General features: G+C 34.8%; 5 protein-coding genes and 2 long non-coding RNA genes across 9 annotated transcripts; 3 read left to right on the forward strand and 4 right to left on the reverse strand.

The window, feature by feature from the left end:
* Window positions 1-418: 418 nt before the first annotated feature.
* On the forward strand, window positions 419-2,354 carry LOC102602763 (pentatricopeptide repeat-containing protein At5g15300). Its single transcript, XM_006338714.2, has one exon. The coding sequence runs from the start codon at window positions 437-439 to the stop codon at window positions 2,054-2,056; it is 1,620 nt and encodes a 539-aa protein (XP_006338776.1). The 5' UTR covers window positions 419-436; the 3' UTR covers window positions 2,057-2,354.
* Window positions 2,233-3,728, reverse strand: LOC102579142 (casparian strip membrane protein 3-like). The gene is made up of 2 exons (XM_006338374.2): window positions 3,261-3,728; window positions 2,233-3,018 (listed from the first exon to the last, which is right to left on the reverse strand). The coding sequence occupies exons 1-2, from the start codon at window positions 3,458-3,460 to the stop codon at window positions 2,679-2,681; spliced, it is 540 nt and encodes a 179-aa protein (XP_006338436.1). The 5' UTR covers window positions 3,461-3,728; the 3' UTR covers window positions 2,233-2,678.
* LOC107059882 (uncharacterized) lies at window positions 2,896-5,624 on the forward strand. The gene is made up of 2 exons (XR_001473008.1): window positions 2,896-2,981; window positions 5,512-5,624. It is a non-coding gene; the product is annotated as an uncharacterized lncRNA (long non-coding RNA).
* A 34-nt stretch (window positions 5,625-5,658) lies between these two features.
* Window positions 5,659-9,308, reverse strand: LOC102603102 (pentatricopeptide repeat-containing protein At5g01110-like). Its single transcript, XM_015306958.1, has one exon. It carries the CDS (start codon window positions 9,172-9,174, stop codon window positions 6,982-6,984), a length of 2,193 nt encoding a protein of 730 aa, XP_015162444.1. The 5' UTR covers window positions 9,175-9,308; the 3' UTR covers window positions 5,659-6,981.
* Window positions 9,309-14,339: 5,031 nt separating this feature from the next.
* LOC102603435 (uncharacterized) lies at window positions 14,340-14,705 on the forward strand (the record flags this gene model as incomplete). The annotated part of the gene is made up of 1 exon (XM_006338716.2): window positions 14,340-14,705. A coding segment is annotated over one exon (222 nt), but the record flags the coding sequence as incomplete, so codon positions are not given.
* A 2,060-nt stretch (window positions 14,706-16,765) lies between these two features.
* Window positions 16,766-18,163, reverse strand: LOC107059884 (uncharacterized). Its single transcript, XR_001473010.1, has 2 exons — window positions 17,165-18,163; window positions 16,766-17,075 (listed from the first exon to the last, which is right to left on the reverse strand). It is a non-coding gene; the product is annotated as an uncharacterized lncRNA (long non-coding RNA).
* Window positions 18,164-18,412: 249 nt separating this feature from the next.
* On the reverse strand, window positions 18,413-23,164 carry LOC102579670 (KH domain-containing protein At4g18375-like). Of its 3 annotated transcripts, none has more exons than XM_006338378.2 (8): window positions 22,985-23,164; window positions 22,003-22,424; window positions 20,912-21,337; window positions 20,559-20,816; window positions 19,728-19,985; window positions 19,533-19,597; window positions 18,981-19,049; window positions 18,413-18,796 (listed from the first exon to the last, which is right to left on the reverse strand). In XM_006338378.2, the coding sequence occupies exons 2-7, from the start codon at window positions 22,411-22,413 to the stop codon at window positions 19,001-19,003; spliced, it is 1,467 nt and encodes a 488-aa protein (XP_006338440.1). In that variant the 5' UTR covers window positions 22,414-22,424; window positions 22,985-23,164; the 3' UTR covers window positions 18,413-18,796; window positions 18,981-19,000. The 3 variants fall into 3 exon arrangements, with proteins under 3 accessions (XP_006338440.1, XP_006338439.1, XP_006338437.1); XM_006338377.2 differs by having other exon boundaries at window positions 19,533-19,594; window positions 21,841-22,424; XM_006338375.2 differs by having other exon boundaries at window positions 21,841-22,424.
* Between the last annotated feature and the right edge of the window lie 951 nt (window positions 23,165-24,115).

Here is a 24,115-nt window from a genome sequence, read left to right on the forward strand (position 1 = left end):
GAGAGTGGGAGAGAGGTGAATTGGATATGTATATAGGTTAGATAATCGTATATTATACATATGTATTTGTATATTTTGGCGAATTATACATATACAAACGTGACTAATTATACAAACTCAAAGTCAGCCCGCGTAATTAATGTATAATGTTAATCGTGAGTGGTAATTATAGCAAACTATAACTATGATGAGTAATTAAGTAGTATAAGTTTGCTTAACCGCGTAATTTTCCCTTAATTGAAATGGCAGGAGTAGTGGGCTAATCTTTCTATTAGAACGCTAAAATGAGGCAAAGAGGAATATGGAAACAAGAGATCCTTGTAGTGAATATCCGAACCGAAAATAAACATAAAGCCCATGAGAGACAACAGGCCAGGCCCAATATTAGTTGATGAATCGGTAGGAGCACATCTATGAGTGGGACTGTGGGAGATAAATGATCAAAAAGACAATAGCAAGCAGGAGTTCAAATCTTCACCGACAATCATCACTATGGAGCAAATGCAAAGATGTCCAATCCCTAAAGCAAATTCATGCTTTGATGATCATCAATGGCTTCAACTCCAATCGCATTGCTCTCAGGGAGCTCATACATGCTTCTGCTGTTACTTTCTCAGCATCTATTCACTATGCCCACAAGCTGTTTGCTCAAATTACTCAACCAGATCTCTTCATGTGGAACACCATGCTTAGAGGGTCAGCTCAGAGTCACAGGCCTTCTCTTGCTGTTTCCGTTTATACCCAGATGGAAAAACGTTCCATACTTCCGGATAGTTATACTTTTCCGTTTCTACTCAAAGCATGTACCAAGCTTTCTTGGCTTGTTTCTGGCCTTACCGTACATGGGAAAATTGTGAAACATGGGTTTGAATCTAATAAATTTGCGAGGAATACCCTTATATATTTTCACGCTAATGTTGGAGATATAAGAATTGCAGGCCAACTTTTTGATGGTTCTGCTAAGAGGGACGTTGTTGCTTGGTCTGCTTTGACTGCTGGATATGCGAGGAGAGGGGAATTGGATGCGGCAAGGAGGCTTTTTGATGATATGCCGGTTAAAGACTTGGTTTCTTGGAATGTAATGATCACTGGGTATGTGAAGCAAGGGAAGATGGAGAATGCGAGGGAGATGTTTGATATTGTGCCAAAGAGGGATGTTGTGACTTGGAATGCCATGATTTCTGGATATGTGCTTTGTGGAGAAAATGAGAAGGCTTTGAAAATGTACGAAGAGATGAGAGGTGCAGGGGAATACCCTGATGAAGTCACTATGTTGCACCTTTTATCCGCTTGCACGGATTCAGCATTCTTGGATGTTGGCGAGCAGATACATCGATCAATTATTGAGATGGGTGCAGGCGAGTTAAGCGTATTTCTTGGTAATGCACTTGTAGACATGTATGCTAGGTGTGGCAGCATTAGTAAGGCACTTGAAGTGTTTCAAGGCATGAGAGAGAAGGACGTGTCGTCTTGGAACATAATTATATTAGGATTAGCTTTCCATGGTCATTCTGAAGAATGTATCTCTCTTTTTGAAGATATGAGGAGAATGAAGTATATCCCTAATGAAATTACTTTTGTTGGTGTATTGGTTGCTTGTAGTCACGCTGGTAAAGTTGATTATGGCCAAGAATATTTCAACATGATGAGAACTGACTACAATATTGAGACAAACATAAGGCACTATGGTTGTATGGTGGATATGCTAGCACGTGCAGGACTATTGAATGAAGCGTTTGAATTCATAAACACGATGGAGATTAAACCTAATGCTATTATATGGAGAACACTGCTAGGAGCTTGTAAAGTTCATTCCAATGTCGAGCTGGGAAGGTATGCTAATGAGCAGTTGCTTAAATTGGGAAGGGAAGACAGTGGGGACTATGTCTTACTGTCTAATATCTATGCGTCAAGGGATGAATGGGATGGTGTTGAAAGGGTGAGGAAGTTGATGGATGACAATGGGGTTTGGAAAGAACCTGGTTGTACTTTAATTGAGGCTGATGATTATGATCTCAAGAATTTTTGTTTTGATTCCAAGCGTAAACACTCTTGAGAATAGAGATAGCAGGCACAAGCGGAGAAGGGAGCAACTAAGCTTAATGCCAAACCTGGTACGCGTGAAGGTCCATCCTCTGTGTGAGGGTACAAAGACGACATCTTTGATCCAACTCTTCCGTCTATTCACATCATAAACCACTGTAGTTCATTATACGTGCAAATTGCATTTCGGATTGTTTCTATCAGCAGTTCATTGAGGATTTGTGGTCATTGTATGCCTCATTTAGACATTTTGTTGTAGTCTTCGTTGGTGCATACGACATTAATTTATATTTCCTTCTATATTTTTGTGATGGCTAGGGGCTGTGTCAGGTATTTTAGGACTTGCATGTTGCAGCTCCAAATAAAATTCATAGCTTGGTATATATATGGTCCTAAGCTTTATACAGAAACTTGGTGTACTTGTCGATTTTCAGCAGGAAGACAATTGTCAAGTAATAACAGAACAAATGCAACATCAATTTTATTGATTGAGAGGAAGAATCACTAAAACAAACAGATTTAATAACATCTTGAAGGAATAAATGACAAGAATCATTCAAAAATTTCTTGGAATAAAACACAATATCAAATGATGAAATTGCGCGTCCTTTCTTTGCGCAGGAAGTGATCAATAATCAGTTTCTTGAAAGGGCCAGAGCAGACAATATGATGATCAGCAAAAACACAAGAACTCCAATGAAGGATCCAACCAAAGAGCCAGATGCACGATCGCAGAAAGAGTTGTACTGCTGGCAAATAGCAATCCAATTAGCACTAGCATTTCCCTTGTGTGCCAAATACACTATGGCTGCTGCTGCTGATGCTCCAGATGTTAAAAATGCCATCATCACCGTATCAAAGAAGATCAACACCACCCTTGTTATTCTTGCACCACTCATCACAATGTGCAAGATGGATAGGACAAGAGATACAGCGAGGTACGCGCTAACGATGCCATTTGCTACCACAAAGAACCTGTGAATTTTCATAAACAATAATGAGTAACCTGGTTAAAAATTAAAATTGTAATATACTACTTGCTATCTTTACACTAACATAGATAACATCTAATAAGTGTTAAACTAGTTACCTGACAAGTAAGACAAACAACCTGCTATAACATGCTAAAGTACAGTAATAAGTAATATATTTATACTGTCAGTGTATATGAGTTATAACGCAAACAAAAATATAGTAGTAATAGTGTATTATCTTACGTGAAAGTAGGAAGGTTCTTGTACTCAGCCTTAAACCTAATGAACTGTTCGAAGGAGGGAAGGGTTTCATTAGTTGTTCCCATGGCAATTGCACTTCCTAAGGTACCTAAAATGGCAACAATTCTCATAATAAAATCAAGAAAAGAAATTCCTCTGTTCCCCTTTGGCTTTGAATCATCTCCAGCTTCACTGCCACCCATTTTCTCCTTGATTTATTACTTTGCTATATACTCTTCAACAGTTTCGAATAAATTTCGATGTTTTTATGAACTTTTGTTGTGGTACACTTAGAGCAATACTAACATGCTATTTTTATACTAGGAAAAAATTCTGTTAATTTCAAACTGTACAATCAAGAATCCACTATAAAGCATAACGTAAGTCAATAAGTGGAATGGTTGGTTTTGAAAATCCTACTTATTTAATTCGTCCCATTGGTAGGTAACTATACATTACTGTTACTAATTAAGTTAAAGCCAATATGCTAGGTCTTTTTAAACATTTTTTTTAATCATTTCCAATTAACGTGGATTTAATTTGTCCATGGTTTTGGCACTTGAAATAAGCATTAATAAAGAGTAGAGTTGCAACTATTAAGGTGTTAATTATTACTCCCTCCGTTCAGCAATACTTGTCCACTTTATGAAATCAATGGATAATTTTACACTAAGTTCCTAATTTACTCTATCATTAATTATACTCATTTCTCTATTACATTTTTCAAGATATTGTATTTATTATATTTAAACGGTAATATAGTAAAACTACCCTTCTATTTATAATTTCTTAAGAAGTGTGCAAAGTCAATAGTAGACAACTATTGTTGGACAGGGGGAGTACTAAATTAACTTCATCAACTCCTCTTGCTTGCATTTATGTTTTCCTAGAGTTTGGGAAAATTAAGATAGGTAAGCGAGAACGAAGAAATCACCTAGTGTTTTTTTCCGGGAATTGAACTTGAGATGTTATGGTGTTCAATCTATGTCATTGACTACTAAGCCACACTTTTGGGTGCTAATAGTTTTACATTTTAATTCAGTAGTGTAGGAGAGCAAATTGAATAATTAGGAGAAAAAGCATTGGGTATATTAGCAGATGAATAAGCACCAAGAAAAGAGTCAATTTCCGTGTGACAATATAATGTAGCATCGTATTTAAATGTTTAAAGAAAGGTAACCAGAAATAGTCATAAGAGCTTTTGACTATGTGTTCAATAGTCAAAATACGTTAGGTGCTAAACTTGCAAAGGACTTGAAGTGAGATTGTACCTACATCTAATTTGGAAAACAAATTAAGTAAATACTCCTAGATTTATTTTTAGGTTTCAATGACTTTTAATTGTATATAGTCTGAAACTTTTATCATGTCAAAGCTACATTGGCTACAACAGGTTAACAGCCATCGAAGTCCTTCAACTGCTAGACTAGATACAATCTGAGTCCATTGTATTTTGAACCCCCCACGTATGTCCTCTTTTGTGATTTCCACTTTTTTAACTTTCTTTTTATGATTTGCATCCTATTTTCTTGTAAAATAATTTTAAAAAAATATTAAAAAGCAAGGAACAAATTGAAATATAAATAATACTTAGTAAAAAAGAAATGACACAGACTTTAAAAAGAACTCAATTAAAAAAAATGACCATTTTAAGAGAGACATTCATTGTAATAGCATACTGACACATGAAAGGTCTTAGCACTGAACCAAAAATATAAATAAAATGGATGCAGTAACCCAAACGAGAAATCCGTGTGTGACCCGCCCTTCGGACCAATCACAGCCTTCTAAACTCGATGGATAATGGGCCCCCCTACCCTTCTCCACTTAAATACCTGGCTTCCTTTTGCATGGTGTGGGGCTTGAACCTTCGACCACCTTTTGCCACCCTATTTTACCCAAAAATTAATTGCATAATTAACTCTTTGTCTTCATCTATCCATATATTGCATAATTCTCCACTGTAACTCAATGAGAGAAAAGTTGTCCCAACATCTGTAACCTGGGGTTTCTAACTCAGACAAAGCTAATGTCCTCAATCTATCTATGGAACAGATCTTGAAGTCTGATCATTTCATGATACCGAAATGCCCCCGACATAAATATAGTCAAGGGTTGTAGTTTTATGGTCAATTGAGTAGGACTTGGAAGCTCATTTGGTTTGATAACACAAGAGCAACTAGAGCTTTGATACACTTCTGAGAACTACTACTAGCATTTTATGTTCACTGATGAAACATGTAATCATGAACAGAACGATCAACCAGCAAATCAGGAGAAAGTAACAGCAGCCCAGCCCATGTGTCATCAACACACCTTGGATGTCAAAGTTCACAGCAGACAACAGACAGACATGGATAACTTTTCTGATTCACTTGCCACACCATCATCGCCCCTGAAGCAAAAGCATTTGGTTTAAATTTTCAGCTTTCCACAAAGACAACATAACTCGGAAGCACAAGGAAACAACAATAAAAAGAAAAAAATAGTATGTCACTGAGTAAAGCATTTTAATACCATTACATAACGATAGGGAAACCTCACAGAAACCATGGAAACTACCCCCTTCAACAATATAACACAAGAATATTGTCCTAACATGGTTTGGACCTATGTTGCTCGGACAATCCAAAAATATTGTTGCACCCCTGTCGGATCCTCTAAAAATGCACTAATTTTGGAGGAACCCATATGCACGCAATGACATTTTTGAAGATTCCAAGCAACATAGGTTTAGACACTATACCATACACAAAATCCAATATAAGAGAGTCATTGGCTAGTTGTAACATTATGTATTGTTTGCAAAAGTTGTAACCTATGTGGGCAATATATTGATTTGTAGTGTTCATAATATATTTGATATCTAAAATGACAATAACATCACCAGGAAGTGGCAACAAGAGGGAAACCAAGAATCTAAGGTCAAAACTTAGTACATACTATGCTCTTTGACAAATTGTGAGTCCACAGGGTGAACTATCAAACTCGCAGATGAAAGAGGAACTTCTGCATATTCAATCTTAATCACAGCTCTATCAAAAGGGCCCTCTTAAGTTTGTCACCACAGCCAAAAGCACATTTCTGAAAATGAAGCACCACTCTGTGTCTGGATAATGTCTCACTAACAGACAGTTCCTTAGAGAGCGGGAACGAAACGAAATCAAGCATTTCTAGCTCTAGTTTCGGTTGAGCTTCTCCCAATTATGTCTGGTAATAGAATAGGGCTAGAACGAAACAAGGGGTGTTGTATGGAGGTTTCCAAGCAGAGGTGTGAAGCAATTGAGATGCATAGAGAATAGATGGTAGGGTTCCAATCCTCGCCTAGCACTGCGCTTAAGCGGAGCTTGTGGTCACTCATTCCTCTCTTGTTCGAAAGAGCTTCAGATTGGATTCAACACTACATATGATATTCCATTCCGGCCCTCACTAGTTCTCTCTTTAACCAATCAAGCAAGACAGATGGCAACAAATGGGGGGTCTGAAAATGAAGCACCGCTCTGTGTCAAGGATAATATCTCACTAATACATAGTTAGAGAGCAGATGTCCAGTTGAGCACCCATAAGTATCTGCTCCAGCAAGTGATTTCTCCATACTTCTCCTCAAAGCATATTTCACATTAGCTAACAATTCCCTAGTGTCAAAATATCAAATTTAGAAGAGGGCTTACCCACTGAAACTGCAAAAAGCAGAACTCGTGAAATGGTAGAAATTGATGGTCAGTTAAAATTTGTCATCAGGAATGAAACCCATCTGCAGCATTTCATCATGGAAATGAAAAGCCTCCTTCAAGTTATCCTGAGAGACATGTCCATTTATCAATGATGTATATGTGGATCTGTCTGGGTTAATACCCCTCTCAACCATTTTCCTATACAGCATGTTGGCTTCCTGCATTCTACCAAATTTACAGAAACCATCCAGTATGGTATTATAGCTAATAACATCAGGTGACAGACCTTGATTTCCCATTTCATTAACCAAATCTAAGGCTTTAGCCATATTCTCCTCTCTTATAAACCCATCAAGAAGAGTATTGTATGTAATTGAATCAGGAAATAATCCTTGGGACTGCATCTTGTTCCGAAACTTAGCTGCCCTTGAAGCATCACCAGACCTGCAATATCCCTTGATAATAGAGTTGCAAGTCACAATAGTAGGTTTGATACCTAGGATAATCATATCATCCCACAGTCTTAATGCATCAGATACACGACCCTTATTACAAAAGCCATTTATGAGAATACTATAAGTAATATAATTAGGAGAAATGTTTACAGATATCATCTCATCCCTTAAACTGAAAGCTTTTTCCATATCACCAACCTTACAAAATCCATCAATCAAGCTGTTATACGTCACAACATCAGGCTTGAGGTTTCTCAGTAGCATGGCTTCAAACAGGGTCTGTGCTTTGTCCATGTTACCACACTTGCAATAACCATTGATAAGCGTGGTTAAAGTGTAAAAATCAGGATTTACATCTCTTTCCAACATCTCATTGAAAAGCTCATCAGCTTCATGAAGCATCTTTCCTTTGCATAACCCATTCAATATAGTATTGTAAGTCACCACATCCATAACTAAACTCTGCTCCAGCATTTCATCACGCATCTTCATAGCCTCCTTCATAGAACCATTTCTACAAAACCCACCAATGAGAATTGTGTAGACTACATTATCTGGTTTAAGACCCTTGTGTTTCATATGCTCATAGTATGCCAATGAGCGGTCAAGACGACCAGTTCTTGAAAACAATCCAATAAGAGAACTATAACTAACCAAATCAGGGATGATAGCTCGACACGACATTTCTTTGAAAACAGATTCTGCTTCCAGCACATTACCTGTTTTACAGCACTCAGCAAGCAGTGCATTATAACTAGCAGTATCAGGGGACAGTCCACTCTCTTCCATCTCAACCAAAAGGAGGTCCCTTGCTCTCCCGTATTGTCCATTCTTACACAAACCATTGAGAATAGAATTATAAGTTAAAAGACAAGGTCTTAACCCCGTAGCTTTCATAATGTTTATCACTTCATAGGCTTCTTCAAGAAGCCCCTCGTGACAATATGCATTTATCAAAGTATTGTAAGTCACCATATCCGGAAAAATTCCCTTCTTTTCCATTTCTTCAATAAACGGATTCACGCTTTCAATTTTCCCATCTTTACACAAAGCATTCACCATTATATTGAGGGTATACACATTTGGCTGAATGCTACTCCCTGTCATCTCACCATACACTTCCCATGCCAAGTCAACCCAACCAATCTTCACAAGCCCTCCTAGAAGACCATTACACGCATTTATCGGAACACAAAGATTCCTCCTTTGCAACAACCTAAATACTTCTACAGCCTCCCTAATCTTCCTAGCTTGTACGTAAGTCCTAATCAGCAAATCAAAAGCATATGGATTAGACCCGCATACCCCATAAGTTGACACCAAAGATTCCACAATCTCAATTCTTGAAACTCCACTTCTTCTAATCATCCTTAAGATAAAACCCTGTGCATCAGCTACCCTCTTAGACCTAATCAACACATGTACAGTAGCACTCAATGACCTCGAGCAATGTTTAAAATTAGGACAATTTACAGAAACCAAGTTAATGAATGTCTGTGCTAAATGCAAATTATCACGACAATTACCAAGAATTTCAAGAAAAGTAGACGGATTAAAACCATGTAAAGAATTGGTTATTGGCTTACCTTGTTTAAGGTTCCACAAGATTTTCTGGACTAAAAATGTGTCATCAGATGGTGGGGTTGAAGAGCCATTAGCAAAGTGTTGTGGTTCAGAAATGGGCGATTTTGGGGAATTTTCTAAGTGGGTCGTGTTTACAAGTGAAGCACAAGTTACTGTGCCTCTAATGGTGGATTTGGGAAGACATATGCGTCGTGCTGCTTCCATGGAAAATTGTTTTTTTTGGGACTGCCAAAGTCTGGAACTATATTAAGAGAGGCGGTTTAGGATTCGGAGAAAGAGAATTTTTTTTTAAAGGATAGGAATTAATTAAAGCAAAAAAATACTCAATTGGATTAACAAATAATAATAGCAAATAAGGATGAACTAACGGCAAAAAAACTGAATCCTTGCGCACAATGAAAAAAAAGAGGCAAAATAATATTGCAGACAAGGGGTTTCGGACCCTCGACACCAGAGTAATAAATGATCAATTCGTCATACATATACATATATATATGTACAAAATTTTAACTGAAGTCACTGAGTGCCGTGGTACACCATCCATACACATAGATCCCGTCCCTGACTATATATATTTGGCTCTTGGAACCTCCTAGTTTCCATGCCAAGGAGAAAATATGGGAAATAAAAGAAGAGAGCATGTTTCCCTTGTCTTGTTTGATTTTTGCAAAATAATTAATTAAAGGGATAAATATTTATTTACATTGAATTATTTAAAATAGGATTATATATCATCCTCTAATTTTGGTGTAAAAATACTTTTTCTATTAATAAGTAAGTTAAAAATATGAAAAAGCTACCTCATTAGACATGCATTCATATCAGTAGAACTGTCAATATTGGTTGGCTCACCCCATCCAGGTTAATCCATACAGATTTTGCAATTTGACGGGTCAGGTTGGGCTAGCCCATTTTTTATGTGGGCCAAAAAATGGTCGGCCCAGTCCATAAGTGCGTGAGCTACGGGCTTTGCTGAGTCAGCTCTCTTTTCTTAAAAGTATAGTTTTTATAAAAAAATTCATTAAATTATAATTTTAAAATATTATTATAACTATCGACAAGACAATATTACATGGAGTTAGTGTTACTATTTGTTAATCAAATACACAAATAAAATTATCTAAATAATACTCCCTCCGTCCCATTTTATGTGAGGTAGTTTGACTCGGTACGAAGTTTAAGAAAGAAAGGAAGACTTTTAAAACTTATGGTCCAAAATGAATGATAGAAATTTGTGTGGTTGTAAATCATTTCATTAAGGGTAAAAAATACATTTTATAGTTAAAATGTTACTTAATATAGAAATGTGTCATTCTTTTTTGGACTGACTAAAAAGAAAAGTAAGTCACATAAATTGAGACATATGGAGTATTTATTAAGTTTGATTTCAAGTGAAAACATAAATAGCTAAATAGAAATATTAACCTAATTGTTTTTCAATGATTATAATAAAACACAAAAACTATGATAACATTCCATAAGTTATGGCTTATGTAGTGATTCCCTAGAAATTTTAGGAATTTTTTATTTTATGTAATACATATTTTATAAACATAATTTGTATTTAAATTGTAATATTTCAAACTTTAAACAGATTTTGAGTGTAGACTCCTGTTATTTTTAATACTCTATTTTATTTTTATTTATTAATTAATTTTTATTTGGCTCACGAGCCGGACTTATCCATATGTCTCAAGCCCCACAAATGACAGACTTATTCAGGCCGGGCTAAAAAACTCTTTTCTTAAATGGGCTCCAAAAATTGTAACTCAGCCCTATCAAATCACATGTTAGGTCAGGCTGGCCCAACGGGCCTATCCCATATTGACGGCTCTACATATCAGAGTCCGACTTCAAAACGAATACTATTTGGAATGGAATAAATGAGTCAACGGTATAGGTAAACAGTTTGCTACTTTGGTACGGTATCCAAAAAGTGTCTTTTATAGAGTCGAATTCATTGATAGTTTGATACCATATTTATTAATCGCATTGATCACACCTACTAGTAGAAGAAAGAAAATACTTAGTTGATATAGTATCAATGAATTCGATTATTTCGACTCAATAAAGGACACTTTTTGGACACCTATTCAACCCTCTTTTTTCATTTATGGGTATTTCTTACAAAATCTTTAATGGGCCTCTCCACAGCATCCGTTTTGAAAAATTGGCACACCATAACAACCTATAAATTGACATTAAATAACTTTTTTTTTAAACGGCATTAAAAAGTTTTTAAATATTTATATTGGCACCAAATAGCTTGTTTTGTATTCTTGAAAATTAGAACTACTACAAAAGGTTAACGCCATCCAAGTCCTTCAACTGCTATAGACTAGATACAAACTTCTGAGTCCATTGTATTTTAAACCCTCACGTTTGTCCTCTTTTGTGATTCACATCTTTTACTTTCTTTTTATGACTTGCCTCTTATTTTAGAAAATTCGAGGAACAAATTGAAATACAAATAATAAATTTAAAAAAAAATGTCACAGAATTTAAAAAGAATTCAATTAAAAAATGACCATATTAAGAGAGACATTAGTTGCAATAGCATATTGTCACATGAAAGATCTTAGCACTCAACAAAATATAAATAATATATATGCAGTAATCCAAAAAATGATTAGACCTACACTGATATGAGAAAATTTATATTTAATCATAATTGACTATCTCCTTAATTTTCATGTAAAGGCCCGACTTTTGGAACTTGAAATGAATCTCCCTTTTTTATTTAATTATGGGCTTCTCTTACAAAATCTTTATTGGGCCTCTCCACAGCATGAGTTTTCCCTCATAAATCTATAAGGGAATTTTTCACAAATAGCTACAGTCCGTTTGGATTGGCTAAATAAATAACTTTTTAAAGTGCTGAAAGTTATTTTAAAAATAAGTAGTTATGTGTTTGGATAAAAGTGTTGCAGTTGACAAAAAGTTGTTGATGTGTTTGGCAAAAAAGTGTTGTTAAACACTTTTTTTTTATCAAAATATCTGAAATACCCTTAAAATTGTTAACATAATAAAAACTTGATTAATCTAAGGTTTTTATTTCTAAGAGAAATTAAAACAAAATTAATTTATATTTTAATTCAATTTCAATAACTTAATATTTAAGTTAATTTTAAATGTGCAACTTATTTTAAATTTCAAAAATGTATATTTTGAATAGCTCACATGAAAGAATTTGGGAATTGTTTAAAAGAATTAAGGGTAAAAAAGTAATATACTTAGTCAAAGTACAATGACTTTTAAGTTTAAAAAAAAAGTAGGGGTCACCCTACTTTTAACTTTTGACTTATTTTAAGTTGTTCTTATAATTGTCAAACACTCTCACAAGTTAAAAACTGACTTTTAAGTCAGTTTGACCAACTTAAAAGCTCATTCAAATGGGCACTTAATTAGGCTCCTTAGCTACAGTTTGCCTAATTACATCTTATAACTATAGTTTTAAATTTGGGCTTGTAAAATTATAAATATTTTATTTTGTATTAAGATCCGAACTTACAATTATATTGTTATAGTTTTTCAAATTTGAAGTGAACAATTTACTTTGTAAATATTTTGTTTTGTATTCAGTTTGCATATAGCCTTTAATCTTATTAATTTAACATAATGAACATTGATATTTCAAAAAAAAATAATTGTACTCTTGTGAATTTTACCGTCTTTTCGAAAATTTCTATTCATTTAACATTAATTAGGTTTAGCTTATCACACAAGTAAGTGAAAATATATTGAATTTCTTTTTCAAATACCGTATAGTTGTAAAAAATCGAAAAACCAGAAAAAATAAAATAAACCCGAAAGAATCGACTAAAACCGAAATCGAAAAAACCGACTTTGTGTGGTTTGATTTGGTTTTTAGATTTATAAACTGACATAATTGGTTCAGGTTTTTTTAATGAAAAACCTAACCAAACCGACCTATGTACACCTCTACTTGGACTTTACCCAATCATTGTTTTTAACTCTTGAAATTGAATCCCGTTTGTTACATTTTGTTTAACTCTTAGAATTATAAAAGAAATCACTTTTGGAATATTGATAACACTTGTGCTTAGCTGAAAGTTGGAGAAATTAAGTGATTCTAAACATAAGTCCCTGTGGGTACGATACCCGACTCTTTATAAGAGTCACTTTAATACTTGACCGACCACGTGCACTTGCGTGTGCGATTTGGGCGCAACACAAGCACCAGAGGAAATTAATGACAACTTCGAAAGAGAGAAAGACAAAAGAAAACTGGGCAGGGAAAAATCTGTATTTTTTATAATTATATGTGTATATGATGAAAATATATGTATTTATATATACAATTTTCTCTCGCTTTATACAAACACAATTTATACATTTGTGTTTGTATAAAGTGAGAGAGGCGAGTGAGAGAAGCGAGCGAGATTCTTTGGGGAGAGAAGCGAACGAAAAGATATGTATATATACAGTTTTCTCTCACTTTATACAAATACAAACACATTTTATACATTTGTGTTTGTATAAAAGTGAGAGAGGCGAGGGAGAGACTGCTAGCGAGAAAACGAGAGTGGCGAGTGAGAATTTCAGGGAGGGAGAGAGGCGAATGACAACAATTTGCTACAGGTTATAATTAAATCAAACTATGGTTATAACATTTAATTTGAATTAGTAGTTGTTATTTTATATAATTTTTCCTATAATGTTTCCAATCATTAATGGGTTGCGAGTTCGTAATAAAGCCCAATTTGAGCACCGGGGCCAGTCTATTGGGCCTTATATATGATTCTGCATTCTCAATTTTAACCTCTTATAACATGTATTATGCCTTGTTTTATGAGTTGTTAACTTCACCTATCATGTGTTGTTTCCTATAATTAACGTTTAGATGATTTGGTAACATACTGAGTGTATACAAGTTAATTGATTTCCATGCAATATTAGGTCATTTTATCAACAAACGTGATTAGACAGCTTAATAGAATATATATAAAAAAGTAAACGCGTAGAAATTCTGCACATTTGCGTACCTAACTCATATCAAATATCAAAAGAAGAGGTAAGAAATTGTGTGATAAGTGAAATGACAAATATAAATGGCCATATCAATACTCTCTCCGTTTCATATTACTTGACTCCTACATCATGAGAATTTTATCATGTTTTTTCCTTTCTACCCTCAATATAACTACATAAAACAGTAATAATCAAATTAGAATTTCAAAGTTTCATTGATAAAATAATTAGTTTTGTAAATCAAGTAAAAATGAAGTGATGAATTAAGTAATAAACAAAAGCGTATTGGTCTCCCCAAGGTGGAGTTGACTTTGTCCCTTGAGAGAGTTGGATGGTTATTAGCTGTCTCTTTATATTCAACAATAATATCTCACTAATTGTTTCAGCAATTGCAAAGAATTAGATCAGAAGACGAAGAAATTAAAAAAAAAAAGAAGATGAATCAGAACATGATCTCATTTTTGATCGGAATAGTTGGGGCAACTTTTACGCTTGGAGCATATTCGCAAACATGGATGACTCCAACACAGAGCATAACAACTGGTCTTGTAACTCTCATGTTTGGTCTTCTCGTCCGTGAAGGTTTTATCTCCCTTTAGATCTTTTTATTTTCATTTTTGTTTATGAACATCTATGTTTTTTACTTTGGGGTCTGTAATAAATCATTTCACAGAGCTATATGTCATATGTGGTTGATCGATTACTAATTTTGTTACTTACAGTTTGATTGTGGTTTTTACAAATGTTATTTTAGTTATGTGGTCGGTAGATCAGTAAAGGTTATTGGTAGATTGCGATATAATTCATAGATAGATTTTGGCTCAAAGATTTGAAATAATATTCAAATTAATAATATTTTGAAAATTGATCTATTATTTCAGTTTCAGACTTGAAATAATATCAAATTAATTTCAAGTTTTAAAATTTTTCATTCACAAAACAATGATTATATTTTCACACAACTTCAATTATTTTTTCCCATCATATCTTAACCAAACAACACTCGTGGAAATGAAAGTGAGATGCTAAAATGAAACTTTGGGAGAATGGGCCAATTTATATATCTTGTATAACTCAGGAGGTGCCAATTTGAAAAAGGAACCTACAACTTCAAATTTAAGAACATACTCTCACAATAAACCAAATTAAGGATAACTTGTTTTTGGTATTTTATCTTACATCACATTTATTAGTCAACAAACGTTTCATGGTCCATGACCTACCTAGCTAGTTCCACACATGTTTTACTGTTAAAACACAAGTAACTCATTATCCGCTAAATTGTGTTCAATACTTCCTCTCCTTTTTCCACTAGTTATTGTGATGTATATGTTACCATGATTGTGTCCAGTTGAGAAACCAAGAATTCCTGTTCAAACTTTTAATGTGTATAAACAGTACATTTTGACCTATAGTGTATATTTATTATTACACAGTACACTTGACATTATTGAGAAAAATATTTAAACATGCTTCAATAAATTGATGTTGGATGGCGATAGGATTTTGAGTCATGACAACTAGATATCAGTGCAAGTTTGTTACAAACCTAGCAGCACATGTTTCTGTCGAACAAACTCTTAGCAGTTAACCCATATTCCCTCACATTATATTAATTAGGATTTGGTCTATGATCCAAAACATATCATATGTCCCTAACATCCTGTTGAAGCTCATGAGAGATACTTTCTCCCTGCATATTAAATTACAATTATATATAACCTAATGCTAACATATTAATTAATAACTAGAGACGTGTTTCACAAATAAAAAATGTAAGCAAAGGATATATATATATATAGTCTACCCGTTGTCTCATGCATAGATTCCTTAGTGTTGTCCACAATTGCTGATTTGACATCCACAACAATAGCTATTTCATATGAATTCTGGCATGAGAAAATGAGGCAGATATGTAGCCAAAAATGACTTGCCAGACATGAAGCAGAATTGATCGAGCTTGCCGGCAAGTCATCCTTGGCTGCAATTCAATAACCTTATTCCCTCATGCAAGACTTTAACATGAATAAAACGTGTAGTTTCCCCAAGGAGATCAAATCCAACATTCCCTGTTGCAAATAGAATTAGCGGTTTCCTATTTCATATCATCTAACTCTCATTGGATGGAATGGAATAGAAAGAATAAAGAAGTAACTTTGACAGTGCATGAAACGAATGAGGTTTGAAGCTGCCTCTAGGAGTTGTAGATAAATAATGGATTCTTGTATGGGAAAGGAAATCTAGCAATACATTAATGATAGCTATGGATGATCAGTCAATTTCTATGTAATGCCCAATGGAGAAAAGGGGAAAGTTAGTTTGGAGGGGCTCTTAGGATTTGGATGTGACTAGCCACTGTCCCTATCATCCCCCCCATAACTTGATATAAAGAGACAGTGAATCCAAAAAAATGTTGTACCAACACTTGTCCAAAAGATGTTATACAAGGCAATAAACGCAGTCTGCGGATCCGGCTCCCTACTTGTACCTTTCGGCATGGAGTTAGGTACACAAATTTACTGCTCCATATTTTACCAAGCTGGCCATGAATTTCATTGATTCAGCTTTTGCAGTCTGGTGACCACTGCATTGCCACCCTTACATCTTAGTCATAGTAATGTGAATCCATTTAACTTATATATATATTAAACAAGTACATAATTTATTTATTTTTCCTCCAACACATTTAAAATTATTTATATTGTCATCACATCATACAAATTAAATAATGCATGAGAATCATATCTGTGTCAATTAAGTATGGACAGGCGTTTGGAGCTAATTATGCCACGCCATGTTCAAGTTATTTTAGATATGTAACCCTTTAAATTGATGCAATTTTGTTGCACTTGCACCAGACTAGTTTAACATAAAGACGTAGATATACCACACTAAATATCCATGTTTATTTACCAGACAACTTGACATTCAATTGTTTGGTCACCAAGGACGACAAAAACTTCCTCGTAGTTCCATAGGAACGACCAGATGATTGCATTAATAAATTAGGGAATGTAATCTAAGCAATTGTACATATCTTTTGACAAAAAGAACCATAAGAGCTGTTATCCACCAGCTGCCTATTTAATTTACAGATCCCACTGCCTCCAGACCTGAGAGAAAAAAATGGTTAAGTCAATCGCAATATCCATGGTTCACAGTATACAAACCCACAAAAAAAGAAGCAATTTACTTGGCTTACCTAGTTATAGGATAGAGCCATCTACTATATACTTAGCCGAGCAACATCTCAGCTCAGCTTCGGATTCTTCTACACCATTGATTGTGTTTGTCAAAAATTATTCCCTAACCTTATAACAATTATTGTTCTTCACATGATTCATTAAATTGAACATTATTTCCCAAAAAGGTTGCAATGGCAAATGCATCAGAAGAAAACCTCATTTTAGAATAGTAGGCAAGATGAAAAGAAAGAAGTGCAACCTGAAATTTAGATCTAAATTGGCACATTTTTGAACTATCAACAAGAACAGGTAATTGGCATTGTAACATTCACATCTGAAATAAAACAACCCCTCAAAAAAGGGGGAAATGAAAGCACATGCTTTTTGAAATTGAAAAAAACATTCTTGTCAAATAAATGTAGAGAAAGCGAGAGACCTATAGTGTGCATATATGAGCAAAATCACTTATACCTGATGATTAAGGAAATTATATCTTAGCTTGCACACAAACTAGTACATAGTAAGGATAAGCACATGATTGTAAGCATACTAAAAACTTACCGCCAGATTTACCGCTTACGTACGGTAACTTATTCCTCTCTAGAGACTGTCAGGTCCACAGTGACTGGCAATGAAAATCAGATCAGATAATTTACACTTACTGGTATATATATTATGCATTGTTCAATTACATTCAAAATATATGTCTACAGAAAAATGCAAACAGACCTTTAAGTTGGGTATCCATGACATCCTCTTCAAAACAATCATCAAAAAGTTCGGAAGATGCTTTGAACAACGAATTGATCAGGCAAGAAAATTATAATAGAATATATGTTCTTACGCGGGATGGGAATAAAGGCTACTAAGATCAGAACTCACAACCTACGTAATATGATCACATCTTGAGCAAACATCCAGGGTTATCATAAGCAAACAAGAGAAGATGAAATAAAATTTACTCCCTCCGTTTCATAAAGAATGACCTTGTTTGACTTGGCACGGAGTTTAAGTAAATAAAGAAGACTTTTGAATCTTGTAGTCCTAAATTAAAGTTATGTCAAATGTACAAAATTGCCCTTAATCTTGTGGTCTTAAACATGTCACGTGAAAAGCAAAAAGTAAAATGTTACCAAAAAAGAAAAGAGGTCATTCTTTTTGAAACTGACTAAAAAGGAAAGGAGGTCATTCTTTGTGGAACGGAGGGAGTAAAATTTAAGATACTGTACAATGACTAAGGAACCAGCAAAACTAGACAGAACTGCTCGAGGACAACAGGTCTAACATCTAACTTGATTAAATAAGCAAATCCCACAATAATTCATCCAAATTAAAATTGAACTGAAAAAAGGTATACCAAGACAGGCTGATATTTATGTGTTTATTCATTTGTAATACAACCACACAAAGGGAAGAAGGATAAAGGCGTGCTGTGCTGGCTACACAGGTTCTTGGGACCACAAGATTTGAGCTTGTAAGTGAATGATGTCAGGACCTGGCAAATTTCAATACTAGGTAAAATCTTCAGTTATGGTCCTCCTAAGGAAAAGCATCAAGGTAGGCCAAAGTTTCCAAATCCTCATTTATCTGGTCTTCTGGTTTAGGCGCAAGGGAGGCAATAGGCTGGCTTCAGGCTTCATATATCTCAGCTGTTTTGTTGGGAGGGAAGGAAGCAAAAGGAAAACAACAGCATTAGTTTCAATATCAGGAGAGAGGCTAGGTCATCAACCAAAATGTGAACTTTAATACTTTAGTACAAGCTGAGCTAGCTACGAAATTTTGGCAAATCAAATGAAAGAAGCAATGCATGCAAAGAGGGGATCCACGAGCTACCTGCAGTCCAGTTACACACTCTAGTAACCATAACTTTTTCTCCGGGAAGCAGGGTCTTGCCCCGATGACCTGGCAGCAGTAGCTTAACATGTGAATAATAAGAACAAGAAATTGTAACTCTCGTTTTCTAAATTTGGAGCAACTATAATTAGATAAGCTACACAAAAACTCATGTGCAGCAGATGGAGAATGGCAAAACCACAAGTGCTAGTTAATGTCTGAAGGTCAGACATGAACATTCAAGATACAAACACGTGATCAAAACAGTTAGCAGCTAAAAACAGAATTAAAAGCAAACAAAAGTTTAACCGAACAGCTCATGCTGGTTTTTCTTTAAAAAACGTTTTACTTTTTATTTTATTTTATATAATATTGGACTGCAATGAACTTAAATAGAGCGAAATGGACAACAAGGATTCCTATAGCCAACCCCAACTTGCTTGGGATTGAGGCCTAGTTGTATATTTAAGAGAACTGGCTGGTGGCCGGTACAATCACACCAAGACAAAACAACCAAATTCAGGACAAGGTGGAACGCCCAGAACAACTTACCTAGAACCACCAGAACGCCCAAGGGAATATCCTTCATAAGCTCCATATCCTATGCTGCTACTCTGCTGATGGAATTAGAAATTAACAACAAAGGATGCACATATATTCGAGAAAATATACATAGCAAAGGAAGTTAATGAATTCCCACAAAATCTTCATAAATTCTGCTCCTCAAGCAATGAAACCCTATGTTACCTGGATACCACTGTAACTTCCATAACCATCAGCACGTGGAAGATCAGTCGTACCACCATACCCAGCTGAGTAAGAATGTCCATGTCTTCTAGAGTCCCTACTTTCATGTTTCAAGGTATCTGAACCTGTAGTCATGGGGAGGTAGGGAAGAACTGGCACAAAGGCAGATGCAGCACCCTCTCTTTCAAAAAGGTTTGCCCTCAAACGTGAAGTTACTTGTATGAGTGCATCCTTTACAACATCAAGTTCTCCTGAGATCTGATATGTTTGGAAGCATATAGATGAGGTCAGTTGAGCAAATAACAAGCATATCACAAGTAACCAGAGAATTTAACAGGATACTCCTGCATAGATAAGAAGCATAAGGAAATGCTAATAAGATCTAAAACGAAAAACAAAAACTATCCTAAGAGTCTTAAATAGGCAACCCCATCTTTTCGTATTGTTTGATTGATCTTTCCCTGTTTCTTTTCTCCTTCCTGGGAGATTGCTTTCGCAAATAGAGTACGGCAGAAGAACACAAAATCAAAATAACTATGAAAGAATAATTGAATGATGCAGCCTGTGGAGCACAGGTTACATTCACACCAGACCCTTCCTAAAACTTAATCGAAGACATTTTAATTCAATTAATATTGATCTAAAGAAAACAGATATATATGGCTCCTCAATATGTCTATATCCAAAATTCAAGAATCCACATTCCTATGTCATACTCGTACTCCAAAAGCTGAGTACAGGAAGAAACCAGCAACCTTTTTTCTTTCAAAGAGAGAGTAGGAGATAAATTTTGGTGCATTTAAGCTTTACAACTCCTATCAGTATGCTTACCTGCACCATCTCATCATCTTCAGCAGCAACCTTTGGGAGGCCTTCTTTGGAGAGTATACGGATATTAGCTTTCGTAATTTTCCTCATCTCATTGATTATGGTGCCTCCTTTTCCAATAAGACAGCCTATTCGAGATGTTGGGACCAGCAATCTCGTGGTTAATGGTGTAAGACCAGAATCTTTATCAACTTTCTCACTGCACCTTGGTTGCAAGCGCAATGCTGCTTCAACAGTAGGAGAATATGTGTCCTCAAAAAACTGAAAAAAACAAGCATGAAAATAAATCTTTATCTTGGACAAACACCCTCAACCTGTACACTCCAATGCTAAACATCAGAAGAAACAGAAAATACCTCTTTCACAGAAATTGAAATCACGCAATCATCACCTTCAGCAGCAAAACTATCTACTTTGATTGCTGCACCAGATTCCTGTCTAATTTGATTGATTATGACACCACCTTTACCAATAACACCACCAATATTTGCTGTAGGACACAGCAAACAGATAGAAAATTCCTTTGAAGATGACTCATTCCTTGGAGCAGAGTAAAAAGACCTTGATAAGTCCCCACTCTCTCCTTTGTATCCCCTATAAGACCCCATTAATGAGGCCATGCCTACAATTGGAGCACCAGCAGTATGACCTACAAGTGAACTCGAAGAGTAGATATTTGGTGCAGCAGAAGCAAGCAAGTTCTGAGAACGAGATGGATTCTTATGAAGACGCGTTGCTATTTCATAAAGAGCCTTCTTCACTACAGTGGCTTCACCAGATATCTGAAACCCAATTAAATCACAGAGTACTGAAGTCAGATGTGACAAAAAAAATTCAAGTTTCAACCGCCCTATATGCAAGTAAGATTGCAATTGAAACCATAGCGTGAAGTGTGAACACACAACAATTATCGGTAACACGGTCCAAATGTTTATAGATAATGACGCTTGAGCCATAAGAATTTCTTTTCAAGAAGTAGAGTACAATTTGCATAATTCTTTACATAACAAATCAGACGAGGGACCACCAAAAAGAACAGTAAATGAATAGCTGATTAAGAAATTGTGTAACTTCATTTTACTAATTACCATTAAGGGGAAAAAAAGAGGAGCAACAACTTCATAAATGAACCAGCAGAGCAGCGATTGATCAAATTTACTTAGCAAGACAATTAAATGAAATAGCCTAATGAAATTTAATGGTAAAGAAGTACCAAACTGGGAGAACAACACTGTGATACAGACAGAGAAAGGGAAAATCAAAAAGGATATGATCCTCCAGTTACCTGCAAAAGTTCATCCGAGCTCAATGCACATGCAGGCAAATGGTTATCTTTCAATATACGAATCTGAGCACCACTTTCACTACGAATGTTCTGTACTATCTGACCCCCTTTCCCAATAACACATCCAATCTGATCTGAAGGTACTAGAAGCCTAATGGTAACCTGGGGGGCATTCTCAGAATCCTCATCAATTGTCTCGCTAACAATTTTCTCATGGACTTTAAAAAGTGCATCCTGGGCAGGACAAATACAATTTTCAGAGCCATCAAAGTTGTTTGTTTCCTCACTTGCGCTGTAGATAGTGACAACACGTTCCTCACAGTCAGGCACAGTCTCACCAATCCTGATTTTAGATTTAGTGTCCACCCTTAATTGCTTAACAATCTCACCTCCCCTGCCGATAATACTTCCAATCTTCTTTCCAGCGCATAAGTACCGATAAACTGTGTCGTCAGGACCGATTGAGAAAAGGTCCTTATCAGAGCCAGTATTTCTCCTTTTATTTCTCCCATTGTCAGCATAATCAGACTGTGAATGGGAGCGTTTCCCATAGCTATTTCGTTGACCAGCCATCAGGAAATACTCTGCTTATCATACAAAGATTGCAACAAAGTAAAAAGATTATGTTTACAAAGTTGTTGTACTATACAACATTTGATCTTCAACAATTTATTGCCAGAGACAGAATCTGAAGACATATCTATTCAACAATCTTGAATTACATTGATATCACTCACATGTTAAACATGTAGCTATATGCTAAGTGCTAACTATAGCAACCTCGAGCTATCAATTCCAGATTAGCAGGATTTCCTGTTATAATCCTGACGATACATGAATCACTACAATTCCATGAACAAAGAAACATGCATGCACGGATAACAAATCGTGGCAGACCTGAAATTGGAATTCAGGTCCACAAATTGAATCTATATGATATTATTGTCTATTGCAATTAAATGCACTATAAATTTATAGCATAAGAATTGCAAAATTCAACTATCTGAAGGAATCATACTGGATCCGACAGATCTGAAATTCAATACTCTATGAATGTTAAAGATGCGTGAGTGTCAATTCTCAATGCACGTATCTGTATAATCGTAAATTCAAAACATGAATACTGTTCTGTGGATTCAATTACCTGCTAATAATGTATCTGCACAAGTTGTCGATTCCAATCCGTTAAACACAGCACGTATTTTGCTGCAGTTGTTGATTAATAGGCAAGGGTTTTGAGTTTTGACCGATCACGCTCCATCGCTCCTGCTGGAAATCGCCGTTATTTTCCGCTTTCACTTCTTAGTACGAAACGAATTATTTTCTGCTTCACTACAAACCAAACTAATACTCTCACTAGTTTTCATTTTTAATCGGTTCCAAAAAATATTTTTTTATATTCAGTACTAATAAATAGTACAGTAATAATTTAGTTTTAAAATACTTATTTTACCTTAATGAAATAATTTATGTTTACACACATATTTATCACCTATTTTATCAAGCTTCAAAAGATTTTTTTTAAAAAAACTTTTTGTCAAGTCAAGCTAATTCATATAAAAAATTACTAGTTTTGTAACCATTCCTTTTAATTGTATTTTTTTAAAAAAAACTTTTTGTCAAGTCAAGCTAATTCATATAAAAAATTACTAGTTTTGTAACCATTCCTTTTAATTGTCCACTGAATATAATTGGTTCAAACCATCTTTTATTTTTTTTCTAAAAATTAAATAAATTTCTTTCATGATCACACTTGTTTTAATATTAATAAATATTCTCTCATTTATATTCGTTTGATTTATTTTGAATTGACACGAAATTTAAGAATATTCATTAATCTTGTGGTCTTAAACATGTCATGTAGAAAATTAAAACGAAAGAGTTGCTAAAAGAAGAAATTTATAGGAATAATATTTTTTTACATCATTTTAAAATATATAATAGAATATTTTATGTTATTAATTATTATAATTTATATTATTTTAACGCAACTTTTAAATATATAACATAATAAAAAAATATAACAAATAAAATATATTTAAAAAAAAAATACACACAAAACTCAAGCATCGCATGTTAATGAAGAGTTGTGTGCTTGTAACTACTTCTACTATACTAGATATAGGACCCCGTGCCAGCACGGGGCCCAATATATATATTTTTTTAATTTTAATTTATGTCATATTATGGAATTTGAGAAGTTATTGAAATTTTTTATATGATTTTAAAAATATTTTAAATTTTTACTTATTGTGATTTGTAGTACTTTTTTTAA

Source organism: Solanum tuberosum, unplaced genomic scaffold (assembly GCF_000226075.1).
Source record: "Solanum tuberosum cultivar DM 1-3 516 R44 unplaced genomic scaffold, SolTub_3.0 scf00004, whole genome shotgun sequence".
Classification (NCBI taxonomy): domain Eukaryota; kingdom Viridiplantae; phylum Streptophyta; class Magnoliopsida; order Solanales; family Solanaceae; genus Solanum; species Solanum tuberosum.

What these genes read in the sequence shown, in the direction of transcription:
- LOC102579142 (XM_006338374.2), bottom strand. Translation starts at nt 3,460, where the DNA reads ATGGGTGGCAGTGAAGCTGGAGATGATTCAAAGCCAAAGGGGAACAGA. An exon ending in AAGAACCTTCCTACTTTCAC is followed by an intron (nt 3,019 to 3,260) that starts GTAAGATAATAC and finishes GAAAATTCACAG; the next exon opens with GTTCTTTGTGGTAGCAAATG.
- LOC102579670 (XM_006338375.2), bottom strand. Translation starts at nt 22,413, where the DNA reads ATGGCTGGTCAACGAAATAGCTATGGGAAACGCTCCCATTCACAGTCT. An exon ending in GCTCGGATGAACTTTTGCAG is followed by an intron (nt 21,338 to 21,840) that starts GTAACTGGAGGA and finishes ATTGGGTTTCAG; the next exon opens with ATATCTGGTGAAGCCACTGT. An exon ending in GAAGTTACAGTGGTATCCAG is followed by an intron (nt 19,598 to 19,727) that starts GTAACATAGGGT and finishes TAATTCCATCAG; the next exon opens with CAGAGTAGCAGCATAGGATA.
- LOC102602763 (XM_006338714.2), top strand. Translation starts at nt 437, where the DNA reads ATGATCAAAAAGACAATAGCAAGCAGGAGTTCAAATCTTCACCGACAA.
- LOC102603102 (XM_015306958.1), bottom strand. Translation starts at nt 9,174, where the DNA reads ATGGAAGCAGCACGACGCATATGTCTTCCCAAATCCACCATTAGAGGC.